Source organism: Sapajus apella, unplaced genomic scaffold (genome assembly GCF_009761245.1).
Source record: "Sapajus apella isolate SASKATOON/1434 unplaced genomic scaffold, GSC_monkey_1.0 scaffold148, whole genome shotgun sequence".
NCBI lineage: Eukaryota > Metazoa > Chordata > Mammalia > Primates > Cebidae > Sapajus > Sapajus apella.
The window spans coordinates 371,874-399,412 of NW_022437088.1; the positions used below are offsets into that span (position 1 = coordinate 371,874).

General features: G+C 51.8%; 3 protein-coding genes across 12 annotated transcripts; all 3 read left to right on the plus strand.

The window, feature by feature from the left end:
* On the plus strand, positions 1-9,938 carry CLK2 (CDC like kinase 2). 8 transcript variants are annotated; one of them, XR_004264713.1, is made up of 14 exons: positions 1-329; positions 2,009-2,178; positions 3,459-3,687; positions 4,381-4,468; positions 4,817-4,883; positions 5,050-5,166; positions 5,969-6,135; positions 6,915-7,009; positions 8,032-8,161; positions 8,259-8,341; positions 8,499-8,578; positions 8,762-8,852; positions 9,093-9,228; positions 9,401-9,938. XR_004264713.1 is itself a non-coding variant. In XM_032264985.1 (13 exons), exons 2-13 carry the CDS (start codon positions 2,009-2,011, stop codon positions 9,581-9,583), a joined length of 1,500 nt encoding a protein of 499 aa, XP_032120876.1. In that variant the 5' UTR covers positions 1-329; the 3' UTR covers positions 9,584-9,938. The 8 variants fall into 8 exon arrangements, 7 of the variants coding, with proteins under 7 accessions (XP_032120876.1, XP_032120879.1, XP_032120880.1 ...); XM_032264985.1 differs by lacking the exon at positions 9,093-9,228; XM_032264988.1 differs by lacking the exon at positions 9,093-9,228 and having other exon boundaries at positions 4,384-4,468.
* Positions 9,939-10,374: 436 nt separating this feature from the next.
* Positions 10,375-16,896, plus strand: SCAMP3 (secretory carrier membrane protein 3). The gene is made up of 9 exons (XM_032264993.1): positions 10,375-10,714; positions 11,060-11,137; positions 12,083-12,205; positions 12,296-12,416; positions 14,190-14,318; positions 15,215-15,374; positions 15,476-15,577; positions 16,068-16,185; positions 16,441-16,896. The coding sequence occupies exons 1-9, from the start codon at positions 10,652-10,654 to the stop codon at positions 16,585-16,587; spliced, it is 1,041 nt and encodes a 346-aa protein (XP_032120884.1). The 5' UTR covers positions 10,375-10,651; the 3' UTR covers positions 16,588-16,896.
* Positions 16,897-17,027: 131 nt separating this feature from the next.
* On the plus strand, positions 17,028-25,260 carry FAM189B (family with sequence similarity 189 member B). 3 transcript variants are annotated; one of them, XM_032264982.1, is made up of 12 exons: positions 17,028-18,230; positions 18,427-18,483; positions 18,693-18,803; positions 18,909-19,028; positions 19,164-19,271; positions 20,325-20,500; positions 20,632-20,731; positions 21,066-21,135; positions 21,403-21,948; positions 24,018-24,086; positions 24,188-24,441; positions 24,536-25,253. In XM_032264982.1, exons 1-12 carry the CDS (start codon positions 18,006-18,008, stop codon positions 24,707-24,709), a joined length of 2,010 nt encoding a protein of 669 aa, XP_032120873.1. In that variant the 5' UTR covers positions 17,028-18,005; the 3' UTR covers positions 24,710-25,253. The 3 variants fall into 3 exon arrangements, with proteins under 3 accessions (XP_032120873.1, XP_032120875.1, XP_032120874.1); XM_032264983.1 differs by having other exon boundaries at positions 17,498-18,230; positions 20,328-20,500; positions 24,536-25,260; XM_032264984.1 differs by lacking the exons at positions 18,427-18,483; positions 18,693-18,803; positions 18,909-19,028 and having other exon boundaries at positions 20,328-20,500.
* Positions 25,261-27,539: the final 2,279 nt, after the last annotated feature.

Sequence of the window (27,539 nt, forward strand, 5' to 3'; positions counted from 1 at the left end):
GGGAAGCGACGCAGAACGTGCGTCCGTGCGTACGTGCTCGCTCACGGCGGCGGCGGCGGAGCGGAGAGGCCAGAGCCGGAGACCGAGCTGGGATCGGGCCCCGGGCGGGGGCGGTGCGAGCGGCGCCAAGCAGATCTTAGGGGCGGGGACGGAGCCGGGGCGGGCGGGACTGAAGCGGAGCCCGGGAACGGGGCGGGAGGTCCCAGGGTCCCGGGTTGGGGGGGTGGAGCAGCACTTCGTCGCCGCGGTGGTGCCGGGACTCCGGCCGCAGTGCCGCCGCCATCACGGACTTCCTGTGGGACAAGCGCACGGGCCTCGCCGCCAGAACGGTGAGCGCGCGGGCTGGCTGGCCGCGGGGCCCGGCGAAAAGATGGCGACCGCGGGGCGGGCGGGGTTAGGCTTGGATTGGGGGCAAGGGACGGGGGCGAGATTTGGAGAGAAGGAGAGTTGAGACCTATGAAGTGGCAGAGTAGGGAGATGAGGAGGAAGGAGGTCGGCCTGCCTGGGATGTACCGAGAAGACCTATAGGAAACTTGGATGGAGCCAGACTAGAAGGGGTGATAAAGTAAGGATAAGAGTGGTTCCAGAGCTGTGAAGGAGCAGAATATCAAAGTTGGACTCAGGGGTCCAGTCAAAGCTGAAGGGGAGGAACACATCACCTTGTCACTTGGAGCATGCAGGAAGAATTTGCCTATAGGAGTTCTGTATTTTCTGAGTAAGGAAAAAGCAAAAGATTTCGAACTTGAGAAAGGTAGGCTAGTGATTCTTTGACGGTAAAGTACTGTGAGGCCGTTTGATGGTAGTGTGTGGTGAGATGGCATTTATGTGGCTATGCTAATTAGAATGGATTACCTGGGAAAATACTGTGCTTGCCTCTTAGTATTCTACCGGCCCCAGTTATGCCAATAATGCATCAAATGCCACCCTCCTCAATTTGGGGAGGTTGGGAAGATATGCAGAATGGGAGTCAGACACTGGAATCATTAAACCTTTTGCATACCTGATTCTCATGCACCCCTCCCCCCCCAACCCAGACTTCTGTCCCTTGGCCTGTTTCATTTTACTCTGCCTTCCTATTCTCATCTTCCTGGATTGTGACAGTGATTTTTCTCTTTTTTCCTTGAAGGAAAAAAAAGATTTGTGAACCATTCCATTAACTGGAAGGTGGCCAGCTCTCAGCCAAATAGGGCTGATATTAATTAAAAACCAGTTATTGTCTACGTCTTAAGAACAAGAGTGGAGGGGCCAAATGGGATGCTGACTGTAGTTGGTGGCCTACTGCATTAAAAGCTCTCGAGGGAGAGTTGACCAAAGATGTGAGAGATGATTAAGTTACTTCAAGGGGCCCGACCCAGATCCCTGGAACTGTTAGTATTTGACATTTACCTGGTATTTGTAGAAACCTGGGAGACTGGATTTCTACCCTCAGGACACTGATAGTTTACTTGGGGAGATGAGAGGTACTCTTAATGACTGTACAACATTGATCATAACTGTAAACCAAAGCTTTATTCTATTGACTTGTGAGGAACTCAGCACCGCACAGATCTGTATCTTAGATCCTGACCAGGGATGAACTGTGGCAGTCTCCACCGGTCGTCATATACTTTCCCCTGTAATGAACTGTGTGTCCTAAACCTGAAAGTCTTCATGGAGCTGTGTTTGGAGAAAATGAGGATAGAACACTTGAGCTGAGTGGGGGGTAATGAGGGATGGGTTTGGGGACTTTGTAGAGTTTCAGCCAGAGTTAGTAGGTGGCTATACTCCAATAAGGAGGAATTGTAAGTACAGAGGAAGACTGAGGAAGTTGTGCCTGGTAAAAAGAGGCAGAAATAAAAGAGCAGATCCATGCTGTAGCTTGGCCTTAAGAAAAAAAGAGAGTAAAAAATAAAATTAAAAAAAAAATAGCAGAAAGCAGCTTAGTGTCTTTGGAGCAGGCACTCCTTGTAGAAGACTTCTGAAAACTCAGAACTTTCCTGTTTCCACTTTCCCTTCCCTTCCCTTTCAGATGCCTCATCCTCGAAGGTACCATTCCTCAGAGCGAGGCAGCCGGGGGAGTTACCGTGAACACTATCGGAGCCGAAAGCATAAGCGACGAAGAAGTCGCTCCTGGTCAAGTAGTAGTGACCGCACACGACGGCGCCGGCGAGAGGATAGCTACCATGTCCGTTCTCGAAGGTGAGGCCTCAGGAAGAGAAACTCAAACACAGGGTCACTGGCTCATTCATTTGTTCAGCAAATACTTATTGGTTATATGCTAAAACCATTAAGTAGCTGGCTAAAGGTAATGTTCAGGATAGATAACCCAAGAAGCCATTTGCGTTGCAGCGTTAAGTGTTCCAATACACAGTGAGGAACTGAGGATGTACCCAGTGGGTTTGGTTAGAAGGGCAGGATGTGGAATTCAGAGAAAACATTGCAGAGAAAGTGACATCTGCGTATGTCTGGAGGACAAGTAGGAGTCAGGTGGGGGAGTGTCTTTTGGCAGAGGGAAAGCATGTGCAAAGGACTGGGAGCTACAGGTAACTAATAAGCCAACAGATAAGACAACGTTAGATCTTCGTGGTTTCAATATTTTATTTTTTTGATAGACTTTTTTTTTGTCTTAAACTATACTTTTAAGTTCTGGGGTACGAGTGCAGAACATGCAGCTTTGTTACATAGGTATACACATGCCATGGTGGTTTGCTGTATCCATCCCCCCTGTCATGTACATTAAGTATTTCTCCCTAATGTTATCCCTCCCCAATCCGCCTGCCCCCATTTTATAAAATTTTTAAATATTATTTATTTACTTATTTATTTATTTTTGAGACACAGTCTTACTCTGTTGCCCAGGCTGGAGTGCAGTGGCATGATCTCAGCTCACTGCAAAATCTGCACATCTGGGTTCAAGCGATTTTTTGTGCTTCAGCCTTCTGAGTAGCTGAGACTACAGGCATGTGACACCATGCCTGGCCAACTTTTTTTGCATTTTTAGTAGAGACAGGGTTTCGCCATGTTGGCCTCAAACTCCTGACTTCAAGGGATCTGCCTGCCTCGGCCTCCCAAAGTGCTGGGATTACAGGCGTGAGCCACCACACCCTGCCCAGTTTTAGTATTTTAGTGGCGTGTTCAGTGGGAAGAGTGAGTTAGGGATGGTTTAGAGCAAGGGTGGATTTCAGTCAGGAAAGCTTGAGAAAGAAATAGCTCTTTGTTTCTTTGTATCACTGCTGCGGGGAGAAGGCCCCAAGAGGAAGTAGTCCTGCAGATGCCTTTTCAGGGGTGTTGGTGACATGGCAGATGTGCTTTGTTACCTCACTTCTCTGGTCCCTTAGTCCTCTCAATTACTCAATAAGTGTCTGAGAACAGTTTTCTAGCGTTACTGTTTGTCCTCACCAAGGCAGGACCTTGTCACAGGGTATGGTAGGGACTGTGGTCTGAATAGATACACCTAATGGGTATTTGTTATCCAACAGCAGTTATGATGATCGTTCATCCGACCGGAGGGTGTATGACCGGCGATACTGTGGCAGCTACAGACGCAACGATTATAGCCGGGATCGAGGAGATGCCTACTATGACACGGACTATCGGCATTCCTATGAATATCAGCGGGAGAACAGCAGTTACCGCAGCCAGCGCAGCAGCCGGAGGAAGCACAGGCGGCGGAGGAGGCGCAGCCGGACATTTAGCCGCTCATCTTCGGTGAGTGCCAGCCCAGGCCCTTCCTCTCCCCACTCTTCTGCAGGCCCTCTAGGACTCTGGTAAGTGAGAAGTATCCTTGTTCTCAGCTGAGCATTGGGGCATGAACACTGAGGTGGGCACCGAGTTTGCCTACTCTCTTGGAAGCTCTACGACTCTTGAAGGGCCCTGGAATCTGCTTTGGAGATGGATGGGCACAGAGCATTTGTGACCCCCAGTGCTCTCCCTGGCATGTTGGGCTTATTATATTGGGAGCAGCTCCTCCACCCCAGTGGCCTCCACTCTTTAATGGGGACCTTGCTTGTGAGCTGCCTTTTTCCCCCAAGCCCTGGGCTCTGTAGCCCCCTTGGCAGGCGGGCTTGGGTGGGGGCAAGGGGAGATCTGTGTCTGCCCAGAAGGGCATTGTGTAGAGCATGGGGTTGTGGGTGACATTGGCAACAACACCACTTCTCTGCTCTGCCCATGCCTCTCCCTGTTCCTGTTTTGGGTTTGGGGACTTGGGATTATGCGCCGCTCTCTCTTCTCACACCGATCCACCTTACTGCATCTGACGTGTTCCCTTCCACTGTCCCCCATCATCGTCTGTCCCCCCTGGCTGGGCGCCTGTGACCGGTGACCCCTCTACCACCCACCCCGCCTCCCTCCGGCCCCCGCTCCGACACCTGGCTTGCTCCGACCCCCCCTGCCCCCCGACAGCAGCACAGCAGCCGGAGAGCCAAGAGTGTAGAGGACGACGCTGAGGGCCACCTCATCTACCACGTCGGGGACTGGCTACAAGAGCGATGTACAAGCCAAATCGTAACAATCCTATAGCCTGTAATGGTCCCATAGCCATCCTAACGTCCCAAGCCAACCTGAGTCACAGCCTCTTGCCTTTTCTCAGTGGTGTTGTTTATCTGGGTGGTTTGAGTTGCTGTTGAGAATTGACCTCTGTTGTCCACTCCCAGCTCTCACGGCCCCTGGGTTAAAGGTGGTGGGAATGAAGCAGGGGTTTTCTTCCCCTGTGACCATCTGTATCTGTTCCCCTTCCTTCATCTCCACCCCAGGTTGCTGTCCCCTTTTTTCTTCCAACTCAGCTTATTCCCCACCTTCTCTCCCTCCCTCTCCCCGACCCTGCTGTCTTTCATTTCAGATGAAATCGTTAGCACGTTAGGAGAGGGGACCTTCGGCCGAGTTGTACAATGTGTTGACCATCGCAGGTAACTGTCAGCCCCTCCCTACTATGTGGGGATAAAGAGATGGTGGGGCTTATATGGGGCCTTTTTGCTGATCAGCCAAAGGCAGGAGTTCTTAGTCCCTTTATGGCCCTGTTCGATTTGAGACATTCTTGAGAACCCAGCAAAAGCCTCTCCTGCCAACCTACAGGGGTGGAGCGCGAGTTGCCCTGAAGATCATTAAGAATGTGGAGAAGTACAAGGAAGCAGCTCGACTTGAGATCAATGTGCTGGAGAAAATCAATGAGAAAGACCCTGACAACAAGAAGTAAGCAAGCAAGGAAGTATGTGGGGAGGCTAAGAGGCCCAACCCCTACACAGGAGAGGCTTCTAGACCTGGTTTAGGCAGACAGGAGAATTCTAGACCTTCTCATCCATTCATCTTTGGTTCATCATCTTAGAGTAGTAGAACATCAGGGTGGGAAAGGGGGGCCTGTGACCTTCCTTAATCCACTCCCCATTGTATTCAGGGCAGTTAGATTGCTCTTTAGTTTGGGCCTAGCCTAGAATGGCTTCTGTAGAGATATACCCTGGACAAAGCCGTAGAACTGAGGGTCAACATCATCGAACAATAAATTAAGCTTTTATAAGTAGAAATATGCTGATGAGGCCACAGACATTTATGCAGTAATATTTTCACATACATTCACAGTCCAAAAATAGAATAAGGACATTAAGCCAAGATATGAGACCAGTAAGTATAAAGAGCCCAGTGGTGGCTGGTGATGAATGAATGTCAGGAGTTGGGCTGGGTTTGGGGTTTAGGATAGACAGTTTGATGATCTAGGATCTATACTGTTTGGAGCTTGGCACTCAAAGGCTCTTCAGTAGTTTTTTGAACTATTTAAAATGATACAGGAAAATGTTTTGAAGCTTGGCAGGTAGTACCATTCTTCTTGGGTCTGGCAGAGGCTATTCCCTAGCTGAACTGAATTTTGGTGTTAGTATTAACTGGCTTGGTTTTACACAGGTATATGGAATCAACAGCTATGAAGTCCCTCCTTGTTGGAGGGCTGATGGGCAGATGGGAGCTCATCAGACAACCTCCCTTCCTCCATCTCTCTTCTCAGCCTCTGTGTCCAGATGTTTGACTGGTTTGACTACCATGGCCACATGTGTATCTCCTTTGAGCTTCTGGGCCTTAGCACCTTCGATTTCCTCAAAGACAACAACTACCTGCCCTATCCCATCCACCAAGTGCGCCACATGGCCTTCCAGCTGTGCCAGGCCGTCAAGTGTGAGTGGGGTGGGCTGAAGTGGACTCTGGGGCAGCCGCTCCCTTCATGGATCTCTTTGTCTTGGTTATGCACTGGTGAAGCCTCTAAACAGTCAGCTCTCTATTATCTGTGGTTCTTTTATTTACTGTCATCTTGAAACCTCTTCTGACTTAACTCCTCGACTCATGTCTTTACCGTCACTGATTGCTCTTACTGTGCATCTAACGTAGTAGCAGCTAGAAGAGAAAGCCTTTGGAATCAAAGCACTTAATCACCCTCCCCCTTTCTTTTCCTCCCCTTCTTGGGAAAGCATCAGACAGCAAACATAGATGAAAATACACTCCTTGGGCTAAAGGCTTAATATGTGTCTGGGATGAGATGTTCATTCACAGTAGAGCAGATGGGAACACAGAGTATGTAGTTCAGCTAAGGGGCAAGGTGGGGAATTTAAAGAAATACATCATTCCTTTTGATGTATTAAAGAAATACATCATCAAAACAATACAGTTTCACAGAATTGAGTTCACATAATGTCAGCTAGACACATGCCAAAGTGTGTACACTCTACAACTCAAAGCTAACTATTTTTACATCAATTGAGATACATATATATCTTATATTAAGAGAGCAGGGCTTCTTAGACCAGGCATTCCATTTAGGTATAGAGCAGAAAGCAGCCCTAGTGATTCTGGACCTGTCTCCTCACTGGTTTTGCCCTAGCTAACCAGGTCAGGGGTCAGCTGATACAAGTTAGCTCTGGCCACCTGTACCAAGCCTGACCTGGCCTTCTCCCCTGCAGTCCTCCATGATAACAAGCTGACACATACAGACCTCAAGCCTGAAAATATTCTGTTTGTGAATTCAGACTATGAGCTCACCTACAACCTAGAGAAGGTAAGTTGGATAGGGTCTGCCCATGGTTACTGGGGGCAGGCAGCTGGGGCACTTCGCCTCTTGCCAAGCTCTTTCTTACTTTGTCCTCCCACATTTTCTTCCTGTCTGGCTCCAACTGGGTAAAACTAGATAGGTTGAAAGGGAGGGATCTCTTAAGACTTAAATTGGGAGAGAACTTGTACAAGGGACTTCAGATAACTTTCCAGTAGGGTGAAATTTTTTAAGATTCTTGGTTTGGACTTTTTTTCTTAATTTATGTATTTTTGGGGGGATGGACTCTCGCTCTGTTGCCCAGACTGGAGTGAGTGGCACAACTCAGCTCACTGCAACCTCTACCTCCCAGGTTCAAGTGATTCTCCTGCCTCAGCCTCTGGAGTAGCTGGGGTAAAGGCACCCACCACCATGCCTGGTTGGGTTTTATATTTTTAGTAGAGGTAGAGTTTTGCCATGTTGGCCAAGCTGGGTCTTAAATTCCTAACCTCAGTTGATCTGCCTGTCTCGGGCTCCTGAAATGCTGGGATTATAGGTGTAAGCCACAGCACCCAGCCTGTACTTCTTTTCTGAGATGTATATTCCTGTGAGTTAGGAAAGCTTGGCTTCCTTGACCAACTGGAAATAGTGGAGATCTCAGACCTAAAGCTCTTCCTCCCTTGATCCCTTTGCTACATGTTATATATTTTTAGCAAAACCCCTTTGCTACATGTTACAGATGTTCAGCAAAACCTCTTTTGCTACATGTTAAATATTTTCAGAAAAACTACATATCGGGCAATTGGGTATAGCCTTCAGATGCTTACAGATACGCACACTGTTGCACAATCATTCCTTAATCCTTTTACTCCCCAATCCTAAAAGTACTCTGCTGGTTGTGGTGGAAGCTGTAAAGCAGGAAATTTCCCAGCGCTTGTCAGGGCAGGCAGGAGATCACAGTTGCTTTTTTAAGGTTCAGAAGCACCATAGGGAATAGTGGTAGAATCTCAGTCTGGGTGCAGAGGTTCATTCTCTTCCTCCTCTGCTCCTAGAAGCGAGATGAGCGCAGCGTGAAGAGCACGGCTGTGCGGGTGGTAGACTTTGGCAGTGCCACCTTTGACCATGAGCACCATAGTACCATTGTCTCCACTCGCCATTACCGAGCACCAGAGGTCATCCTTGGTAAGGGAGGGCAAGGCTGTCCGAGTATGTGAGATGATGTGGTGAGGGTGGGGCTGCCTAAGCCTCCTAACACCTTTTCCTTCCCGTTCTCACCCAGAGTTGGGCTGGTCACAGCCTTGTGATGTGTGGAGTATAGGCTGCATCATCTTTGAGTACTATGTGGGCTTCACCCTCTTCCAGGTAAGTGGTGGGGTGTCTTACTTGACCACCTGGCATTCTTCTACCTGGTTCCTTTGTTGTCTGCTGAGGACCTGCCTACTCAGTTCTGCATCTTCTGGCAACTGGGCCTCAGCGTCCCCTTTTTAGTCCCAGGCTCAGTTCTGTTTTTGTTTCCCAGACTCATGACAACAGAGAGCATCTAGCCATGATGGAAAGGATTTTGGGTCCTATCCCTTCCCGGATGATCCGAAAGACAAGGTGAACCTTGAATGGGTGCTAGTTAACCCTTTTCCTCTTCTCTCCACAGAATTAATTGGTCTATTTCATATCATTTTCTTTTTCTTTGACACCTCCTCTCCCCACAGTTACTTTCAGATGGGGAAATATGGGAATTGTAACAAGGTTGACCTTCTGATTCCTCAACCTCCCCTTCCCCTCTAGAAAGCAGAAATATTTTTACCGGGGTCGCCTGGATTGGGATGAGAACACATCAGCTGGGCGTTATGTTCGTGAGAACTGCAAACCACTTCGGGTGAGCTGGGCTGGGGATAAATAGTGCCCATCATCCAGAAATCACTTCCTTCTTAGGGTGGTTTGCCCCTGGAATGCTCTTCACAAGCAGAGGGTTAGGAAAGGAGGGGAGGAAAGCTGAAAGAAGACATCTTTGGTCAACAGAGGAGAGATAAGAGGGAGTGGTTTTGTGGAGGGAAGGAGGTTAGACAGCCTAACCTTGAGACAACCAGAGATCAAAGCAATGTCCTGGATTCTTTAGGTCAGACAGAAAAGAATAAACTACCTTTGAAGAGCTTACATTTTAATGAGGCGCTAAAGAAGATTCATGAAGTTGACAAGGATATACAAGTAGAAAGAACTTTCAAAGATTATGGAGTAATTGTGCTAGTGGGAAGGTAGGTTGAGCTATAATATCAGAAACATTGGTCCTGGTGTGGTCGTGGTAAGGTAGCCTTCAAACTGGCTGCAAGCAGAGCCTTGGTTCTCCAATAATGAAAGGTAGGGCCTTGAAGAAGGCAGGGTTTGTAAGGCATCCTGCCTCACCTTTTTCCTGCCCTCCTCCACCAGCGGTATCTGACCTCAGAGGCAGAGGAACACCACCAGCTCTTCGATCTGATTGAAAGCATGCTAGAGTATGAACCAGCTAAGCGGCTGACCTTGGGTGAAGCCCTTCAGCATCCTTTCTTCGCCCGCCTTCGGGCTGAGCCACCCAACAAGTTGTGGGACTCCAGTCGGGATATCAGTCGGTGACGATCAGGGCCTGGACCCCCCTGCATCTCTTATAGCAGTGGGTGTCCAGTCCAGGACACTGGTGCTTTTTTATACAAGAGAACAGAGCCAGAATTCACTCCTTCCTCCTGGCTCTCTATATATCTGTGAATATGTGAAATAGTGTAAATATGAAAGAACTTGTACCTATCACTTCAACCCCTGCCTTGTACATAATATTATTCCATCCACACACTTTCTACCCACCCTCACTTGCCCACTCATATGGAGTTGGATGGGGGCCGAGTGAGGTATCCAGGTGGCATCTATCCCATGTTTTATAAGGAATTTTGTACAGTCTTTGTGAAATAAAATGATGTGCTTCATTTGACCCCCATCCCTGGAGTTGGAGGTTTGGGAATACTGGGGTGGAGGGATGAAACGATTGGCAACCTTTCTGAGTTTGGGTATGAAGGGAGTCCTTCTTACCCTCCAAAATTAACCAGAGCCAAGCTACCAGTTTATTTCCCCTGTCCACCTTATCTTAGGGGAGGGTAGTGATGGGTGGGGCAGCATTTCTTTCAGGTTAGAATAGAGAAGTGTTATAAGGTGACACTTTTCGGATGTGGAATTATGAGTGTTGGGAAAGATCTGGCTCCTAGAGCCATTAGGTTGCACCCCAGTATAGAGCCAGAAACCCAGGTTGAAGACGTACTCAACTGGGCTCCTGGGGGCTGCCGTGGCTGGTCAGAAGGCTCCCGTCGTCCATCTCGGGAGACTAGGAAGGACGAATTCCTACGACAGGGCTGTTGGGAAATGTAGTTCGTTAGTGGAAGGAAGTCACGTGGAAGAGGGGCGGTACCTGGCTGTGGGCACTGGGTTAGAGGTATCACGTGGGAGTGCTTCCGTCTTAACTTTTGGCCAAGACGCCGGCGCAACCCACGGCCGCTGCGGGGATCCTTGTGGCTCTTCCGGTCCGTGGAACCAATCCGTGCAGAGAGAAGCGGGGCGAACTGAGGCGAGCGGAGTGGACTCTCGTGGCCACCGCTGCCGCCACTGCTGCGGCAGGGGCGTGGAGGGCTGGGAGCGGTGAAGGCCGCAGTTGCAAACATGGCTCAGAGCAGAGACGGAAACCCGTTCGCCGAGCCCAGCGAGCTTGACAACCCCTTTCAGGTGACTTGTGCCTGCCGGCCTCTTTTGGGCAGTCAGGTTGATTCTTCTGTAGGATCGGGCTAACTTGAATCCCCGTTCGTGACATTTGATCCTAGGAAGGGCTGCCACGTGCGGGGACAGTGACTCCAGACCAGCGAGCATTCTGGGGGGGCGGGCCCTGCCCCTTAAAGGGCTGGTGTTGGCAGTATTGGATGATGGATTTGAGGCCAATGTTGTCCCAGGCCTGGGATAACAGAGTGGCACCGAAAGTGCCGTACTTAGAGCCACAAGCAGTTTGGGAAAGGTCCCTGGGAATTCCCCTAGGTGGCACCGGGTGCCAGCTGAGCCCCAGGTCTCTGCCCGCAGGACCCAGCTGTGATCCAGCACCGACCCAGCCGGCAGTATGCCACGCTTGACGTCTACAACCCTTTTGAGACCCGGGAGGTGAGCTACTGGAGCCCCTAGGGGAGGGCAAGGAAGAGGAAGGTTTGACGATAAGACTAGTCGGCTTGGGTACAGGGGACTTTTCTGCATGCACAGGATGGAAGAGGCACTGTGATCTTAGCCCCCTGAGAGAGACTGGTTGGCCGTGGGATGCCTCATCCTTCTAGGGCCACCAGGGCCACCAACGCAAATGGTATGAGCTCTAAAAGTCAGTCCTGGGAAGATCTGGACGCTGACAAGGCCTTAACCAATGTTCTGTTTGGGAAGGCTTCCTTGAAGAAAAGCGTTGGGCTGGTTGGAGTTTAGGTAGGCTGTGCAGTTTGAAGGTTACTGTATGTATGTATGAGGGGGACTACGTGTGTTTGTCCACTAGATTAGAAAATGGTGAGTTGTAAGAAGTTAAGGGGTTTTCATAGTACTTAAAACTTATTTAAAAAAAAAAAAAAAAGGGAGCCGAGCATGATGTGCACGCCTATAGTCCTAGCTACTGGGGAGGCCGATGGAGACCATCCTGAGCAACATAGCGAGACCCCATCTCTTGAAACATTTACAAAATTGGCTAGGTGTAGTGGCACATGCCTGTAGTTCTTGCTACTTGGGAGGCTGAGATGGGAAGACTGCTTGGGTCCAGGAATTTGAGGCTTTGATGAGTGATGATTGCACCACTGCACTCCAGCCTGGGTGGTAGAAAGAGACTCCTACACCCCATCCCCAGAAAAAAAGAAAAACCTACAGTTAAGTGGGGAGACATGGTAGACGAGTGATTTGAATCCTTGTTAAAGAATTGGATGTGAGGGATGATGAGGCTGCTACAGGTCATCATAGAGTTCTGACAGAAATTCAACAGAACTAGCTTCCTAACAAATGAGGGAAGGGCTGCTTCCTTACATCATGAGTTCTGTGTTGTGAGGGACTAGATGATCACTAAAGTCTTTCCGTCAACAGCCACCGCCAGCCTATGAGCCTCCAGCCCCTGCTCCATTGCCTCCACCCTCAGCTCCCTCCTTGCAGTCCTCGAGAAAGCTCAGCCCCACAGAACCTAAGAACTATGGCTCCTACAGCACTCAGGTACAGGAGGTGTGCAGGTGAGAGCTGGGGAGAAGGGCCAGTCCTGGGGCCCAGGGCTCACATCTATCTCCCTCTGCTCACACTGGGCAGGCTTCAGCTGCAGCAGCCACAGCTGAGCTGCTAAAGAAACAGGAGGAGCTCAACCGGAAGGCAGAGGAGTTGGACCGAAGGGAGCGGGAGCTGCAGCATGCTGCCCTGGGGGGCACTGCTAGTAAGTTGTAGGGTGGGAAAGAGCGCCTGAGTGTTTGGGAGGAGCAAAAACAGGTCTTAAGAGCCTGGGCTCTGGAGTTAGACTGCTGAGTTTGAATTTTGGGGATCATGAGCGAAGTTACTTAATCTCGAATGCCTCCGTTTCCCTATTTATAAAATGAAAACCATGTTTGCATCTAATTGACAGGACTGTTTTGAAGGTTAAACAAGATCATATATGTGAAGTGCTTGGTATGGTGCTTTGATGTTTTAAATAGTAATAAACACTTAGTATTATTATTTATTTTATTTTATTTTATTTATTTATTTATTTTGGAGACAGAGTTCCACTCTGTCGCCAGGCTGGCTACAGTGGTGTGATATCGACTCACTGCAGCCTCTGCCTCCTGGGTTCAAGCGATTCTCCTGCCTCAGCTTCTTGAGTAGCTGGGATTACTGGTGTGCACCACCACGCCCAGCTAATTTTTGCATTTTTAGTAGAGATGGGGTTTTACTGTGTTGGTCAGGCTGGTCTCGAACTCCTGACCTCATGATCTGCCTGCTTTGGCCTCCCAATGTGCTGGGATTACAGGCATGAGCCACTGTGCCCGGCCACACTTAGTATTATTTTTTTCACTCTCCCTTGTCTCCTTGGAACCCAAATTGGAGATAAAAAGAAGATCTAGGGCTGGGTATGGTTCCTCATGCCTGTTGGGAGTCCAAGGCAGGCAGGTTGCTTGAGCTCAGGAGTTAGAGACCAACCTGAACAACATAGTGAGATTTGCCTCCAAAACATTGAAGAAAAAAATCAGCGTGCACAGCCAGGCACAGTGGCTCATGCGTGTAATCCCAGCACTTTGGGAGGCTGAGGCTGGTGGCTCATCTGAGGTCAGAAGTTCGAGACTAGCCTGGCCAACATGGCAAAATCCTGTTTCTACTAAAAATACAAAAATTGGCCAAGTGTGGTGGCTCATGCCTGTAATCCCAGCACTTTGGGAGGCTGAGGCAGGCAGATCATAAGGTCAGGAGATCAAGACCATCCTGGCCAACATGGTGAAACCCTCCCTCTACTAAAAATACAAAAATTGAGCCGGGCGCGGTGGCTCAAGCCTGTAATCCCAGCACTTTGGGAGGCCGAGGCGGGTGGATCACGAGGTCAAGAGATCGAGACCATCCTGGTCAACATGGTGAAACCCCGTCTCTACTAAAAATACAAAAACATTAGCTGGGCATGGTGGTGCGTGCCTGTAATCCCAGCTACTCAGGAGGCTGGGGCAGAACTGCCTGAACCTGGGAGGCGGAGATTGCGGTGAGCCGAGATCGTGCCATTGCACTCCAGACTGGGTAATAAGAGCAAAACTCCGTCTCAAAAAAAAAAAAAAAAAATACAAAAATTGGCTGGACGTGGTGGCACGTGCCTGTAATCCCAACTACTCGGGAGGCTGAGGCAGGAGAATCGTTTGTACCTGGAAGGCAGAGGTTACAGTGAACTGAGATCGCACCACCATTGCACTCCAGCCTGGGCAACAAGAGCAAAACTCCTCCTCAGAAAAAAAAAAAAAAACTATAGGCTGAGATGAGAGGGTTGCTTGAGCCCAGGAAGTTGAGACTATTGTGAACCGTGGTCATACCACTACCTTCCAGCCTGAACGACAGAGTGAGACCCTGTTTCAAAAAAAAAAAAGAAAAAAGAAAAAGAAAGAGACAGGATTCAGGGATGGAGAGAAGAGGGAGTGATTCCTTTGTTGGTCTCTGCCTTACTTCTGGAGTCCCCTGTTCTTTTTGTGCCTTACAGCTCGACAGAACAATTGGCCCCCTCTACCTTCTTTTTGTCCAGTTCAGCCCTGCTTTTTCCAGGACATCTCCATGGAGATTCCCCAAGAATTTCAGAAGACGGTATCCACCATGTACTACCTCTGGATGTGTGAGTAGTGGGAAGCCGTTTGGAGGAAGTTACAGGTAGATCTTTTTTTTTTTTTTTTTTTTTTTTTTTTGAGACCAAGTCTCGCTCTGTCGCCCAGGCTGGAGTGCAGTGGTACTATTTCAGCTCACTTAAATCTGTGCTTCCAGGTTCAAGGCAGGATTCTCCTGCCTCAGCCTCCTGAGTAGCTAGGATTACAGGCGCATGTCACCACGCCCAGCTAATTTTTTTTTTTTTTCTTGAGTCTTGCTATTGTTGTACAGGCTGGAGTGCAATGGTGCGATGTCATTCACTGAAGCCTCTGCCTCCTGGGTTCTCGCAATTCTCCTGCCTCAGCCTCCCCAGTAGCTAAGATTATAGGCACCTGCCACCACACCTGGCTAATTTTTGAATTTTTAGTAGAGACAGGGTTTCACAATGTTGGTTAGGCTGGTCTCAAACTCCTGACCTCATGATCCGCCCGCCTCAGCCTCCCAAAGTGCTGGGATTACAGGCATGAGCCACCACGCCCAGCCACAGGTAGATCTTTTAACTGCCCTGGGGGTCGGCTCACCTAGAACCAAACACTTCACCTCTGTTTAGAACTCAGCAGCCTGCTAGCCAGTGTTTTTGTCGTCTCCCCACTTTTCATTGTCCCCATACAGGAATAGATTTTAAATTCTTTTTATTTATTTATTTTTTTTTATTATTTTTGAATTCTTTAAATGTCTTTGCAAGAGCATCACACATAATTGAGATTTGCTTGCTCCATCTCCCCTATTGAGGATTCCATGAAGGCAGCAGCTGCCTTCCTTTCCTTAGTCTGCCATATTTGGTGAATGTTAGAGGATGAACATGGATGGGAAGGAGCCTTCATTGAAATCCAGAAGGACTCCTCATCCTGTTTCTCTGACCCTTAGGCAGCACTCTGGCTCTTCTCCTGAACTTCCTCGCCTGCCTGGCCAAGTTCTGTGTGGAAACCAGCAGTGGCTCGGGCTTTGGGCTTTCCATCCTCTGGATCCTCCTTTTCACGCCCTGCTCCCTTGTCTGCTGGTACCGCCCCATGTATAAGGCTTTCCGGTAAGGTGGGAGAGTGATGGGAACCTGGGATGGGTCCCACATCTCCCTATCCTTCATCTCTAATTCTTCTCCCACACTCCCTATTTTTTTCCGCTTTTTAGGAGTGACAGTTCATTCAATTTCTTCGTTTTCTTCTTCATTTTCTTCGCCCAGGATGTGCTGTTTGTCCTCCAGGCCATTGGTATCCCAGGTTGGGGATTCAGGTTTGTGAGGCTGTCATCCACCCTCACCTTTCCCTCTGGACCAGGCTTGCAGCACTGGGTGCTGGAGTATGAGTTGTTCAGAAAGATGAAATGTGGTCTTAATCTTTGGGAGGTACTAGTTTAATGAGGTACAAGACATCCAGGATAGAGCCCAGACAGCACTCTTGACAACGTATAGATTGAAGAATGCTGTATGTGGCCAATCTGAGGCAGCCTCCTGGAGGAGGCATAGAACCGTAGTCGAAAGGAGGAAGAAGAATCCCCAGACAAGTGCCTGGAAGGGCTTGGAGAGCTTAGGGCTAATGGTTCAGAAACTGGAATTAAACTAGGAAGAGTGTAGATACAGTTTGGGATTGTGGTGCTTGGAATGCTGCCAGATTGACAGGGGAGCCACTGCTGATGGGAAGGGGAGGAACGGGATGTTGGTGATGCAACCACTGGAGAAGCTGAGGAGCCCCTCTTCACTGGCACATCCTTCCCCTCCTTTCAGTGGCTGGATCTCTGCTCTGGAGGTGCTGAGGATCAATCCGGCAGTAGCTGTGCTCATGCTGCTGGTGGCCCTGCTGTTCACTGGCATTGCTGTGCTCGGAATTGTCATGCTAAAACGGGTGAGGGGTGTGTTGAAGGTGGGGCCTGGAGGGTGAGATCATGGATCCCCAGGGGCCTGGGTGGAACATTCAGGAGCAACCGGCACAGGCCAGGCTGCTGGGTGGTTCTCAGCTATTGGACCTCTGGGATGTTTGTTTCTGGGTGTGTGTGTGTGTGTGCTGGGCAGCAGGCTGCTGAGTGATGGTGATGCTGTTAGGCTGGGGTGGGAACCAGTGGCTGGAATATGCTGTAATGTCTTTGTTCTCTGCTCGCAGATCCACTCCTTGTACCGCCGCACAGGTGCCAGCTTTCAGAAGGCCCAGCAAGAATTTGCTGCTGGTGTGTTCTCCAACCCTGCAGTGCGAACCGCAGCTGCCAATGCAGCCGCCGGGGCTGCTGAAAATGCCTTCCGGGGCCCGTGACCCCGACTGGGATGCCCTGGCCCTGCCACTTGAGGGAGCTGACTTAGCTTCCGTCCCTAAGGTCTCTGGGACTTGGGGAGACATCACTACCTGATGGCTACTCTGTAGTGCCCCCAATCCTATGGCCATGACTGCTGAACCTGACAGGCGTGTGGGGAGTCCACTGTGACCTATCACTGCTCACTCTTCCCCCCTCCATCAGGCCACACTGCTGCCACCTCCTACACACCCCATCCCAGCTTCCCTCTGCTGTGCCACAGCTGTTGCTTCGGTTATTTAAATAAAAAGAAAGTGGAACTGGAACTGACATCCCGGTTTCCTAAACCTTAATTGGAAATTGGGCCTTGTGAAAAAGAAAGTGTGGAGCGAAGCGGGAAGGTCGGCCCCGACTTTAGTGTAAACTAGGAGATGTGAGGGGCGGGGCGGTGGAGTCCGAGTGGCTGGCGCAGGAAGAGGGTGGGAAGTCCAAGGAAACGCAAAACCCGGAAACGCCAGGGAGCCGGGCTCCCCACACCTCTCCATTAATGAACGGGGAAGAACCGCTGCCTCTGCCGGGAACGCCAAGGAATACGCGTGCCTGGAGCCTGAAAGGCTGGGTGGGGCTCAAGTGAACGCCCAATGGATCATTAGCACCCTAGCCAGGGTCCGGAGAGAGTCAGGGACTGGAAGATCGCTCACCCGAAGGGCAGATCTGACTGCCTCGCCGTGCCGCGGGCTCTCCCAACCCCGACAGGGTCTCAGTCCCGAACTACAACTCCCGGGGTGCACCGCGCCAGCCCTCGCCGCCACGCCCCTCCTCCCGCACCATCCCCATACCCATCCCCCTCCTCTAGTCCCCGACCTGCTGCAGCCGGAGCTCCGGGAGCGGAGCGTGGTGGGGAGGGGAGCGGGACAGGCGACACAGGAGACGGCGGTGCCGCGGCCTCTCCCCACCTGGCGGCCCCGGATCCCACTGGACACCCTGAGGGCATACCGACAGCGCCTCTAGAGTCACCCCCACGCCGACCCTTCCCCTCTTCTCTAGACTTCTTTCCATCCTTCCCACTTTTACCCTTCCCACCCTCCCTGGGCTCCAGGTCGCCGCCCCCTCCCCGCTCCCGGACCGGCCCTTCTCGGTGCCCCTCTTCCCTAGGGAGATGCGATGAGCCGGTGCTCCCGCGTCCTCATCGTCGCCGCGGGCACGGTGCCCGTCCAGTGCCCGTGGTGGGGAGGGAGCAGTCCGCGGTCCCTCCGTGACGCCCCTCGCTTGGGCCCCCCCCCAGCTGGCGTCCCTCGGCTATGCCCCAGGGGACCCGGCCAGGGGGTGGGCTCTAGAGCGAGGGGGGTGGAGAGGAGAAAGGACGGGACCTTGGGCGCCTCTGAGATGCTCCCAAGCTCCAGGGAGGGCCGAGCGAGGCGCAGGCAACCGGGCAGCAGGCATGATGCCCTCGCCTAGTGACTCCAGCCGCTCGCTGACCAGCCGACCCAGCACTAGGGGCCTTACCCACCTCCGCCTCCACCGACCCTGGCTGCAGGCCCTGCTCACGCTGGGGCTGGCCCAGGTGCTTCTGGGCATCCTGGTGGTCACCTTCAGCATGGTGGCCTCTTCCGTCACCACCACCGAGAGCATCAAGAGGTCCTGCCCGTCTTGGGCTGGGTTCTCGGTGAGTTGGGTGCACAGTTGTTGGGTGGGGGAGGCTCCTTGGGCCCCACCCTCCACACCAGCTGCAAGTCCACATCCTCGCCTCTCCTCCCTCTCCTGGTCCTCTGCCTCCTTACAGGGCTGGGTGCATCCTGTGGTGAGGGGCTCACTCAGGAGCCTCCCCTGCCAGGCTGATCCTGTGCCCACTCTGTCCCCAGCTGGCGTTCTCCGGGGTGGTTGGCATTGTGTCCTGGAAGCGGCCATTCACTCTAGTGGTAGGTTCCAGGGTCCAGTGCCCACTGGGAGGCAGGTGCCCAGTATCCAAGGGGAAGCCCAGTTATGCCCTCAAGAAAGGAACTGGCTCCCCAGTTGGTGCCAGCTGGGTGGGCACGAAGTGTCTGAGAAGGAGGGGGGGGCTCCGCGTCCGTGGCAGAGGAGTTCTAATGAAGGTCCCCAGCCCTGAGTCTGCACCCTGTTTTCCCAGATCTCCTTCTTCTCCTTGCTTTCGGTGCTCTGTGTCATGCTTAGCATGGCTGGCTCTGTTCTCTCCTGTAAGAATGCTCAGCTGGCCCGAGACTTCCAACAGTGTTCTCTGGTGAGATTTGAGGAGGGAGAGCTGGAAAGAACTGGCTGGGGGAAGTGTGCAGGACACCTGGGTTTGTCCTGACCCAGGCTGCCTCACCCTCCCTGCTCCACTCAGGAAGGAAAGGTCTGTGTGTGCTGTCCCTCTTTTCCCCTCCTTCGGCCCTGTCCAGAGTCGGGGCAGGAACTGAAAGTTGCCCCTAACTCCACCTGTGATGAAGCCCGAGGGGCCCTCAAGGTGAGCTTGTACCCCCCCCCAAAACCTCCCCCTGGTTCTCACTCTTGTCTCACCTCCTGGGATGCTCACAGGCTCATAATGTGTGAGACTTAGCCGTCTCCTCACTCTTCTCCTCCTTTCTCTTTCCTTCCCCAGAACCTGCTCTTCAGCGTCTGTGGGCTCACCATTTGTGCTGCTATAATCTGTACCCTCTCTGCTATTGTCTGCTGCATCCAGATCTTCTCCCTGGACCTGGTGCACACGGTGAGAGGGAGAGGCAGCAGGGGCCAGGGCCAAGAAAATATGGTGGGGGTAGGGGTGTGTGCTGGGACTTGGGCTGAGGGAACAATGGCTACAGATCTGGCTTCTGAGCACCAGGGCCTCTGGTTATCTATTATTCTCATCTATCGAAGGGACGTTTATCGGGGAGGATGAGAAGGGGAGATGGCAGGGAGTGAGTTAACTATGTGATGCTGGTCTGGGACCAGGAGAAGGGGCTTTAGAGAATGGGACGGGATGATGGGGTAGAGATAGGAAGGTCCTAGGCTGGGCACAGTGCCTCACGCCTGTAATCCCAGCACTTTGGGAGGCTGAGGCAGGCGGATCACCTGAGGCCAGGAGTTGAAGACCAGCCTGGCCAACATGGCAAAACCCTGTCTCTATTAAAAATACAAAAATTGGTCTGGACACGGTGGCTCAGGCCTATAATCCCAGCACTTTGGGAGGCTGAGGAGGGTGTATCACCCGAGGTCAGGAGTTTGAGATCAGCCTGGCCAACATGGTAAAAACCTGTATCTACTAAAAATACAAACATTAGCCAGGTGGGGTGGTAGGCGCCTGTAATCTCAGTTAATCAGGAGACTGAGGCAGGAGAATCACTTGAACCTGGGAGGCAGTGGTTGCAGTGAGCTAAGATCACACCACTGCACTCCAGCCTGGAGTCAGACACTGTCTCAAAAAAAAAAAAAAAAAAAAGGAAGGTCCTAGATGGAGGTGAGGCTAAAGGGTGGACATTTCTGTGGAGACACAAAACAGGTGGAGCTTCTGGATGGAGGTGGGACCATAAATAGGAGGAATTGGTGGTGGTCAGGGCCAGAACTGGAGGTACACGGTGTGAATGTGGGGTTAAGGAGAGCTGATTCTGGGTGAGGGAGGGGCCAGAACTAGAAGCTCCCTTCCTCACCCAGAATCAGCTCTCCTTAACCCTCATCTGAGGGGATGGGGCCAGGAAAAATAATGTAGATGAGAGAGGAGTTTGGGGGCCAAGGAGGAGCTGCATTCCCAGAATCCAGACTTGCTGACCTGCTCGCTCTCCAGCAGCTGGCTCCTGAGCGCTCAGTCTCAGGCCCACTGGGACCTCTGGGCTGCACGTCCCCGCCTCCAGCCCCTCTCCTACACACCATGCTGGACCTGGAGGAATTTGTCCCACCTGTGCCCCCACCGCCCTACTATCCCCCAGAGTACACCTGCAGCTCAGAAACTGATGCACAGAGGTAAGGCCCGGTGGAGTCTTGCTGGGGGAGCTAAGGAAGGGGACTGGGGCTGGGCCTGGGTGGCTGGAGAGAGGGATCTTTGTGGAGTAAGAGTTATTTCTCCTACATTGACCCTCTTCCTCATCTGCCAGCATCACGTACAATGGCTCCATGGACAGCCCAGTGCCCTTGTACCCTACCGATTGCCCCCCTTCTTATGAGGCGGTCATGGGGCTACGAGGAGACAGCCAGGTGAGAGTGCAGCATGGCTTGGGGCGGGCTGGGGAGCCAGGATGTAACTGGAAAGCTGAGCGTGCTGCAGACTCTGGTTAAAGATAGTAACAGCGGTCAAGGTCTTTACAGCAGCAGCACGCCCACCGTTGCCTTTGATCTTCCCTAGAGCCTGGTGAGGTGGGAGGGATAGGAGCTATCATTTCTGCCATACAGACGTGGAAACTGAGGCTGCACAATTAAGTGACTTGTACAAAGTGACAAGGCTGGTCTGGAATCTGGGTCTCCAGAGCTGTCCTGCACATGGGGGTGTTCAGTGTGTAGGGCTGAACCCTTGACGCTGTGTCTTCTGCAGGCCACTCTCTTTGACCCTCAGCTTCACGATGGCTCCTGCATCTGTGAGCGAGTGGCCTCCATTGTAGATGGTGAGCAGGGCGTAAGGAGGAGTGGACAGGGTGGGGCTGCCAGGGATAGCAGGAGTGGGTAGGGATAACAGAAGGGGAAAACAAGGCGGAGTTGGTGGTTTGGGGACAAAGGAGGGCTGTGGCATCTTGGAACCCTGGACTTATTTGTCTCCTCTGAGATAAAGCTGGAGGTACAGTGGCCCCCAGAGGCTGGGCTTGGGAGAAGAGGAACTGCCTGGGCAGCGCCAGGCCGTGCTGGTGCTACACAGCGCCCCCTGCCGCCCACAGTGTCCATGGACAGCGGGTCTCTGGTGCTATCAGCCATCGGTGACCTCCCTGGGGGCTCTAGCCCGTCGGAGGACTCGTGCCTGCTGGAGCTGCAGGGCTCCGTGCGCTCCGTGGACTATGTGCTCTTCCGCTCCATCCAGCGCAGCCGCGCCGGCTACTGCCTCAGCCTGGACTGTGGCCTGCGGGGCCCCTTCGAGGAAAGCCCCTTGCCACGGCGTCCCCCACGGGCCGCCCGCTCCTATTCCTGCTCTGCCCCTGAGGCTCCACCCTCACTAGGTGCCCCCACAGCTGCCCGCAGCTGCCACCGATTGGAGGGTTGGCCACCCTGGGTGGGGCCCTGCTTCCCCGAGCTGAGGAGGCGGGTCCCCCGGGGAGGGGGCCGCCCAGCCGCTGCCCCTCCCACCCGAGCCCCCACTCGTCGCTTCAGCGATAGCTCAGGTTCCCTCACCCCACCGGGACACCGGCCTCCTCATCCGGCATCCCCACAACCGCTGCTGCTGCCACGGTCCCACAGCGACCCAGGCATCACCACCTCCAGTGACACTGGTAAGCCCCCTCCCCCACTGCCCAGGCTTAGAAGAGGGTGGGCACTGGGAGTTAGGTAGCCACTGATGCCTAACAGGATTGGGGCACTGTTGAGGTCCCTGAGGAGGAAGAAAAGGTGAGTTCACTCCTCGGGTAGACATTTCTTGGGTATTCACCTCCTAGGGACAGAACATTCACAGCTTAGTAGCTAAAAGAGGAGGATTTTGCCGGGCGCGGTGGCTCAAGCCTGTAATCCCAGCACTTTGGGAGGCCGAGGCGGGTGGATCACGAGGTCAAGAGATCGAGACCATCCTGGTCAACATGGTGAAACCCCGTCTCTACTAAAAATACAAAAAATTAGCTGGGCATGGTGGCGCGTGCCTGTAATCCCAGCTACTCAGGAGGCTGAGGCAGGAGAATTGCCTGAACCCAGGAGGCGGAGGTTGCGGTGAGCCGAGATCGCGCCATTGCACTCCAGCCTGGGTAATAAGAGCGAAACTCCATCTCAAAAAAAAAAAAAAAAAAAAAAAAAAAAAGAGGAGGATTTTTTTTTTTTTTTTAGACGGAGTCTGTCTCTGTCGCCCAGGCTAGAGTGCAGTGGCACGATCTTGGCTCACTGCAACCTGTTTCCCGGGTTCAAGTGATTCTCCTGCCTCAGCCTCCCAAATAACTGGGACGATGCCCGGCTAATTTTTGTATTTTTTATTAGAGATAGGGTTTCAACATGTTGGCCAGGCTAGTCTTGTACTCCTGATCTCAAGTGATCCACCCACCTCAGCCTCCCAAAAGGATTTGTTTTTTGAAACCAATTCCGGAGTTCTCAGTGTGGGCCACTTACCTGTCCTCCCCAAGCTTCGGCCCCCACCTTGTAAAACATGTATAATAATAGTACTTCAGGCCGGGCGCGGTGGCTCACGCCTGTAATCCCAGCACTTTGGAAGGCCGAGGCGGGTGGATCACGAGGTCAAGAAATCGAGACCATCCTGGTCAACATGGTGAAACCCCGTCTCTACTAAAAATACAAAAAATTAGCTGGGCATGGTGGTGCGTGCCTGTAATCCCAGCTACTCAGGAGGCTAAGGCAGGAGAATTGCCTGAACCCAGGAGGCGGAGGTTGCGGTGAGCCGAGATTGCGCCATTGCACTCCAACCTGGGTAACAAGAGCGAAACTCCGACTCAAAAAAAAAAAAAAAAGAAATAATAGTACTTCAGGCTGAGCAAGGTGGCTTGCACCTGTAATCCAAGCACTGTGGGAGACTGGGGTGGGTAGGTCACCTGAGGTCAGGAGTTTGAGACCAGCCTGGCTAACATGGTAAAACCCCATCTCTACTAAAAATACAAAAGTTAGCTGGGTATGGTGGTGCACACCTGTAATCCCAGCTACTAAGAGAGGCTAAAGCAGGAAAATCGCTTGAACTTGGAAGGTGGAGTTTGCAGTGAGGCGAGATCGTGCCACTGCGCTCCAGCCTGTGCAATAGAGACAGACTGCATCTCAAAAAAAAAAAAGCATAAAAATAGTGCTTCAGCCACAGGCATTGTACTCAAAGATGCTGAGAAAGGAGTTAGTGGCTGGCGGTGCACACCTGTAATCCCAGCACTTTGGGAGGCTGAGGCCAATGGATCATCTGAGGTCAGGAGTTCCAGACCAGCCTGGCCAACATGGTAAAACCCTGTCTTTACTAAAAATTCAAAACTAGCTGGGCGTGGTGGTGCACACCTGTAATCCCAGCTACTAGGGAGGCCAAGGCAGGAGAATCACTTGAACCTGGGAGGTGGAGGTCAGTAAGCTGAGATCACACCACTGCATTCCAGCCTGGCCACAGAGTGAGACTCTGTCTCAAAAAAAAACAGTAGTACTGGGGAACGCTCAGCACTGCACACCAGGTGCTGAACACCACCACTGCAGTCCCTGTCTTGGTGGATTGTACCATCTAGTTGCTTGCTAACGTGAACAGAGACGCTGGCCCTTTGATTGGGGATGGAGCATGGGAGCTGCAAAAGCTCCTCTGGGCTTGAGTTCACACAGGAGGTGGGCCTGTCCACAGAGCACTCCGACTAACTCCCTGTCTTCCTTTCTCACTTCTCCCCAGCTGAATTCAGGGACCTTTATACCAAAGTGCTTGAGGAAGAAGCTGCTTCTGTTTCCTCTGCAGATACAGGTCAGGCACGCAGTTTGCACCCCAGGGGTAGGGATTGGGCATGGCTGCCCGGCCCTCTCTCCACCCCACAATACCATTCTCTTATCTCTGTGTCTCTGCAGGGCTCTGCTCTGAAGCGTGCCTCTTCCGCCTAGCCCGCTGCCCTTCCCCCAAGTTGCTACGTGCCCGCTCAGCTGAGAAACGGCGCCCTGTGCCCACCTTCCAAAAAGTTCCCCTGCCCTCAGGCCCTGCACCTGCCCACTCCCTGGGGGACCTGAAGGGCAGCTGGCCAGGTCGGGGCCTGGTCACTCGTTTTCTCCAGATGTCCAGGAAAGCCCCAGACCTCAGTGGGACTGGAGCTCATGGACATAAGCAGGTAGAAATTCAGGGATGCAGGAAAGATGTCTGGGAAAGCGTGGAGCTTCAGGTTGGGCCTTATTGATGATGCCCTGTCTTGTGTCCCTGTCCAGGTGCCCCGGAGCCCTTGGGGCCGGCCTGGACGAGAGAGCCTTCACCTTCGCAGCTGCGGAGATCTGAGCTCTGGCTCTTCCCTGAGGCGTCTCCTGTCTGGCAGAAGGCTGGAGCGTGGTACCCGCCCCCACAGCCTCAGCCTCAATGGGGGCAGCCGGGAGACTGGGCTCTGACCTGGGCTTCTTGTCACACTGAACATATCTAGATGAATGCTAGGGCCACAGGCACCAGCTGGTGGACCAGAAGCCCCCAGCATCCTCTTGCACTGGCTGGCACAAAAAGAAACCTGCTGTATACTCCCCAAAGTATCCCTTTCCCTCCTGCCTCTGGGGTCTCCTGCTGCTTGCCTCTGCTGCTCTGGACTGGGAGAGCTTCTGTCCTTTGCTGCATGGGTACTCAGACTGTGGGGGAGGAAAACAAATGCCTGCCCCCCAGAACGAGAGTGGCTCTTTCTGATTTGCAAGGGCACTAAGGTCAGGGCAAAGCCATGTCCCAGGTGTTTAAGTAGGGGCAGATGTGTGCCTATGCAATGGGGTGGTAAGGCAGGCACGAAGAGTCTGAAAAATCTAGGTGGCCTCAGCTCTGCCAAAGCTGCATGACCTCGGGCAAGCTATAGTAACCCCGACTGCCTGATCCATTAAACATTGTGAAGGTAGAATATTTGTAAAGCTCTTAACACTATTAAGCCTTCAATAAATTTCAATTTTCCCCTTCTTTTCTGGATCATTCTTTATCACCAATGAAATTTGTTCTAGTGTCTCTCATATTTAAGAGACTGTTTCAGGTCTTTCAGGTCTGGGTACGGTGGCCCACGCCTATAATCCCAGCACTTTGGGAGGCCGAGGCAAGAGGATCATTTGAGTCTGGGAATTCAAGACCAGCCTTGGCAACATAGATCCTGTCTATATAAAAAAAAAAAAATTAGCCAGGCATGGTGGCTCACACCTGTAATCCCACCACTTTGGGAGGCCAAGGTGGATGGACAGATCAGCTGAGAGTTTGAGACCAGCCTGGCCAATATAACAAAACCCCCTCTCGTCCGGGCGCGGTGGCTCATGCCTGTAATCCAAGCACTTTGGAGGCCAAGGTGGGCGGATCACCTGAGGTCGGGAGTTCAAGACCAGCCTAACCAACATGGTGAAACCTTTATTTTTTAAAAAATTAAAAATAAATTAAAAAAAACCCAAATCTACTAAAAATACAAAAATTAGCTGGGTGTGGTGGCGGCGGCCTGTAATCCCAGCTACTGGGAGGCTGAGGCCAAACTGCTTGAACTCGGGAGACAGAGGCTGTAGTGAGCTGAGATTGTGCCGCCACAAGAATGAAACTCCGTCTGAAAAAAAAAAAAAGCCCAGGCTGGCCAAGATGGTGAAACTCTGTCTCTACTAAAACTACAAAAATTAGGCGGTCATGGTGTTGGGCGCCTGTAATCCCAGCTACTCGGGAGGCTGAGGCAGAGAAGTGCTTGAACCCAGGAGGTCAGGGTTGCAGTGAGCTGAGATCACACCACTGCACTCCAGCCTTGGCGACAGAGCTAGACTTCGTCTCAAAAAAAAAAAAAAAAAAAAAATTTTCAGTGACCAAAGTGGTGTCAGATCCAGTGATCATTTCTGTTCCTGCATCTCACTTGACCTCGAGACAGCAATGATCCCGTAATCAGCACCTTCTTGAATGCTTCCCTTTGAAACAGGAAAAATTGGTTCTTCTACTTTAACCTGCTGAACTGGGTAAGAGCAGAGGGGCCCAGGATCCTCACCTAAGCCCTCTTTCTTACCTCCACTTTTTCTGTAGGTGGCCCTACTACTAAGGTCCCTGGCTTTAAATACCATCTTTCTCTGTGTTAATGCATAACTCCAGCCTTGACCTCTCATGAGCATCATCCAACTCGGCATATCTGCTTGGACGTCTAATGGGCATTTCAGATTCAACATGGCCACAACTGAACTCTTGATTCCCACCCCAGCACCCGTTATTTTTCCACTGTTTCCATCTCAATTAATGGCACCTCCATTATTATTTGCACATTCCAAAAGCTTAGGCACCATTGTGACTTCTTTTCCCATATCCAACACAACCAATCCTATCCTGAATTCATCCGCGTCCCACCACCTCGCCAGCTACCTAGTTCCAGCCACCTTCTCTCCACAGCCTCTCAATCTTTCACTTTCCCCAACAATCCATTCTTCACTCAGCAACTTGATGATAAAGCAGGTCATGTCAAGGCTCTGCCTCAATTTAATGGCTTCCCATTGTCTTTAGAATCATCTCTGGCTGGGCGTGGTGGCTCACGCTTGTAATCCAAACACTTTGGAGGCCAAGGCAGGAGGATCACCTGAGGTCGGGAGTTCAAGACCAGCCAGACCAACATGGTGAAACCCCATCTTAAAAAAAAAAAAAAATAGAATCATCTCCAAGCTCTCAAAGACTATGGCACACCTTCTGTTCCAGCCAAATTGTCTCACAGCACAAGGACGTTTGCATCTGCTCTTTTCTTTTTTTTTTTTTTTTTTTTTGAGACGGAGTTTCACTCTCGTTACCCAGGCTGGAGTGCAATGGCGCGATCTCGGCTCACCGCAACCTCCGCCTCCTGGGTTCAGGCAATTCTCCTGCCTCAGCCTCCTGAGTAGCTGGGATTACAGGCACGCGCCACCATGCCCAGCTAACTTTTTGTATTTTTAGTAGAGACGGGGTTTCACCATGTTGACCAGGATGGTCTCGATCTCTTGACCTTGTGATCCACCCGCCTCGGCCTCCCAAAGTGCTGGGATTACAGGCTTGAGCCACCGCGCCCGGCCCCGCATCTGCTCTTTTCTAAGCACGAAAGCCTTGGCCCCTAGAGCCGGTGCTGTCACCTAATTTCAGGTTTTAGCTCCATTCTCATCATTTCAGTGAGCACCCAATACCCGTTTTAGTCATTCTATCACATAGCCATGGTTTTTTTTTGGTTTGGTTTTTTTTTTTTTTTTTTTTTTTTTTTTTTTTTTTTTTTTTTTTTTTTGTTTT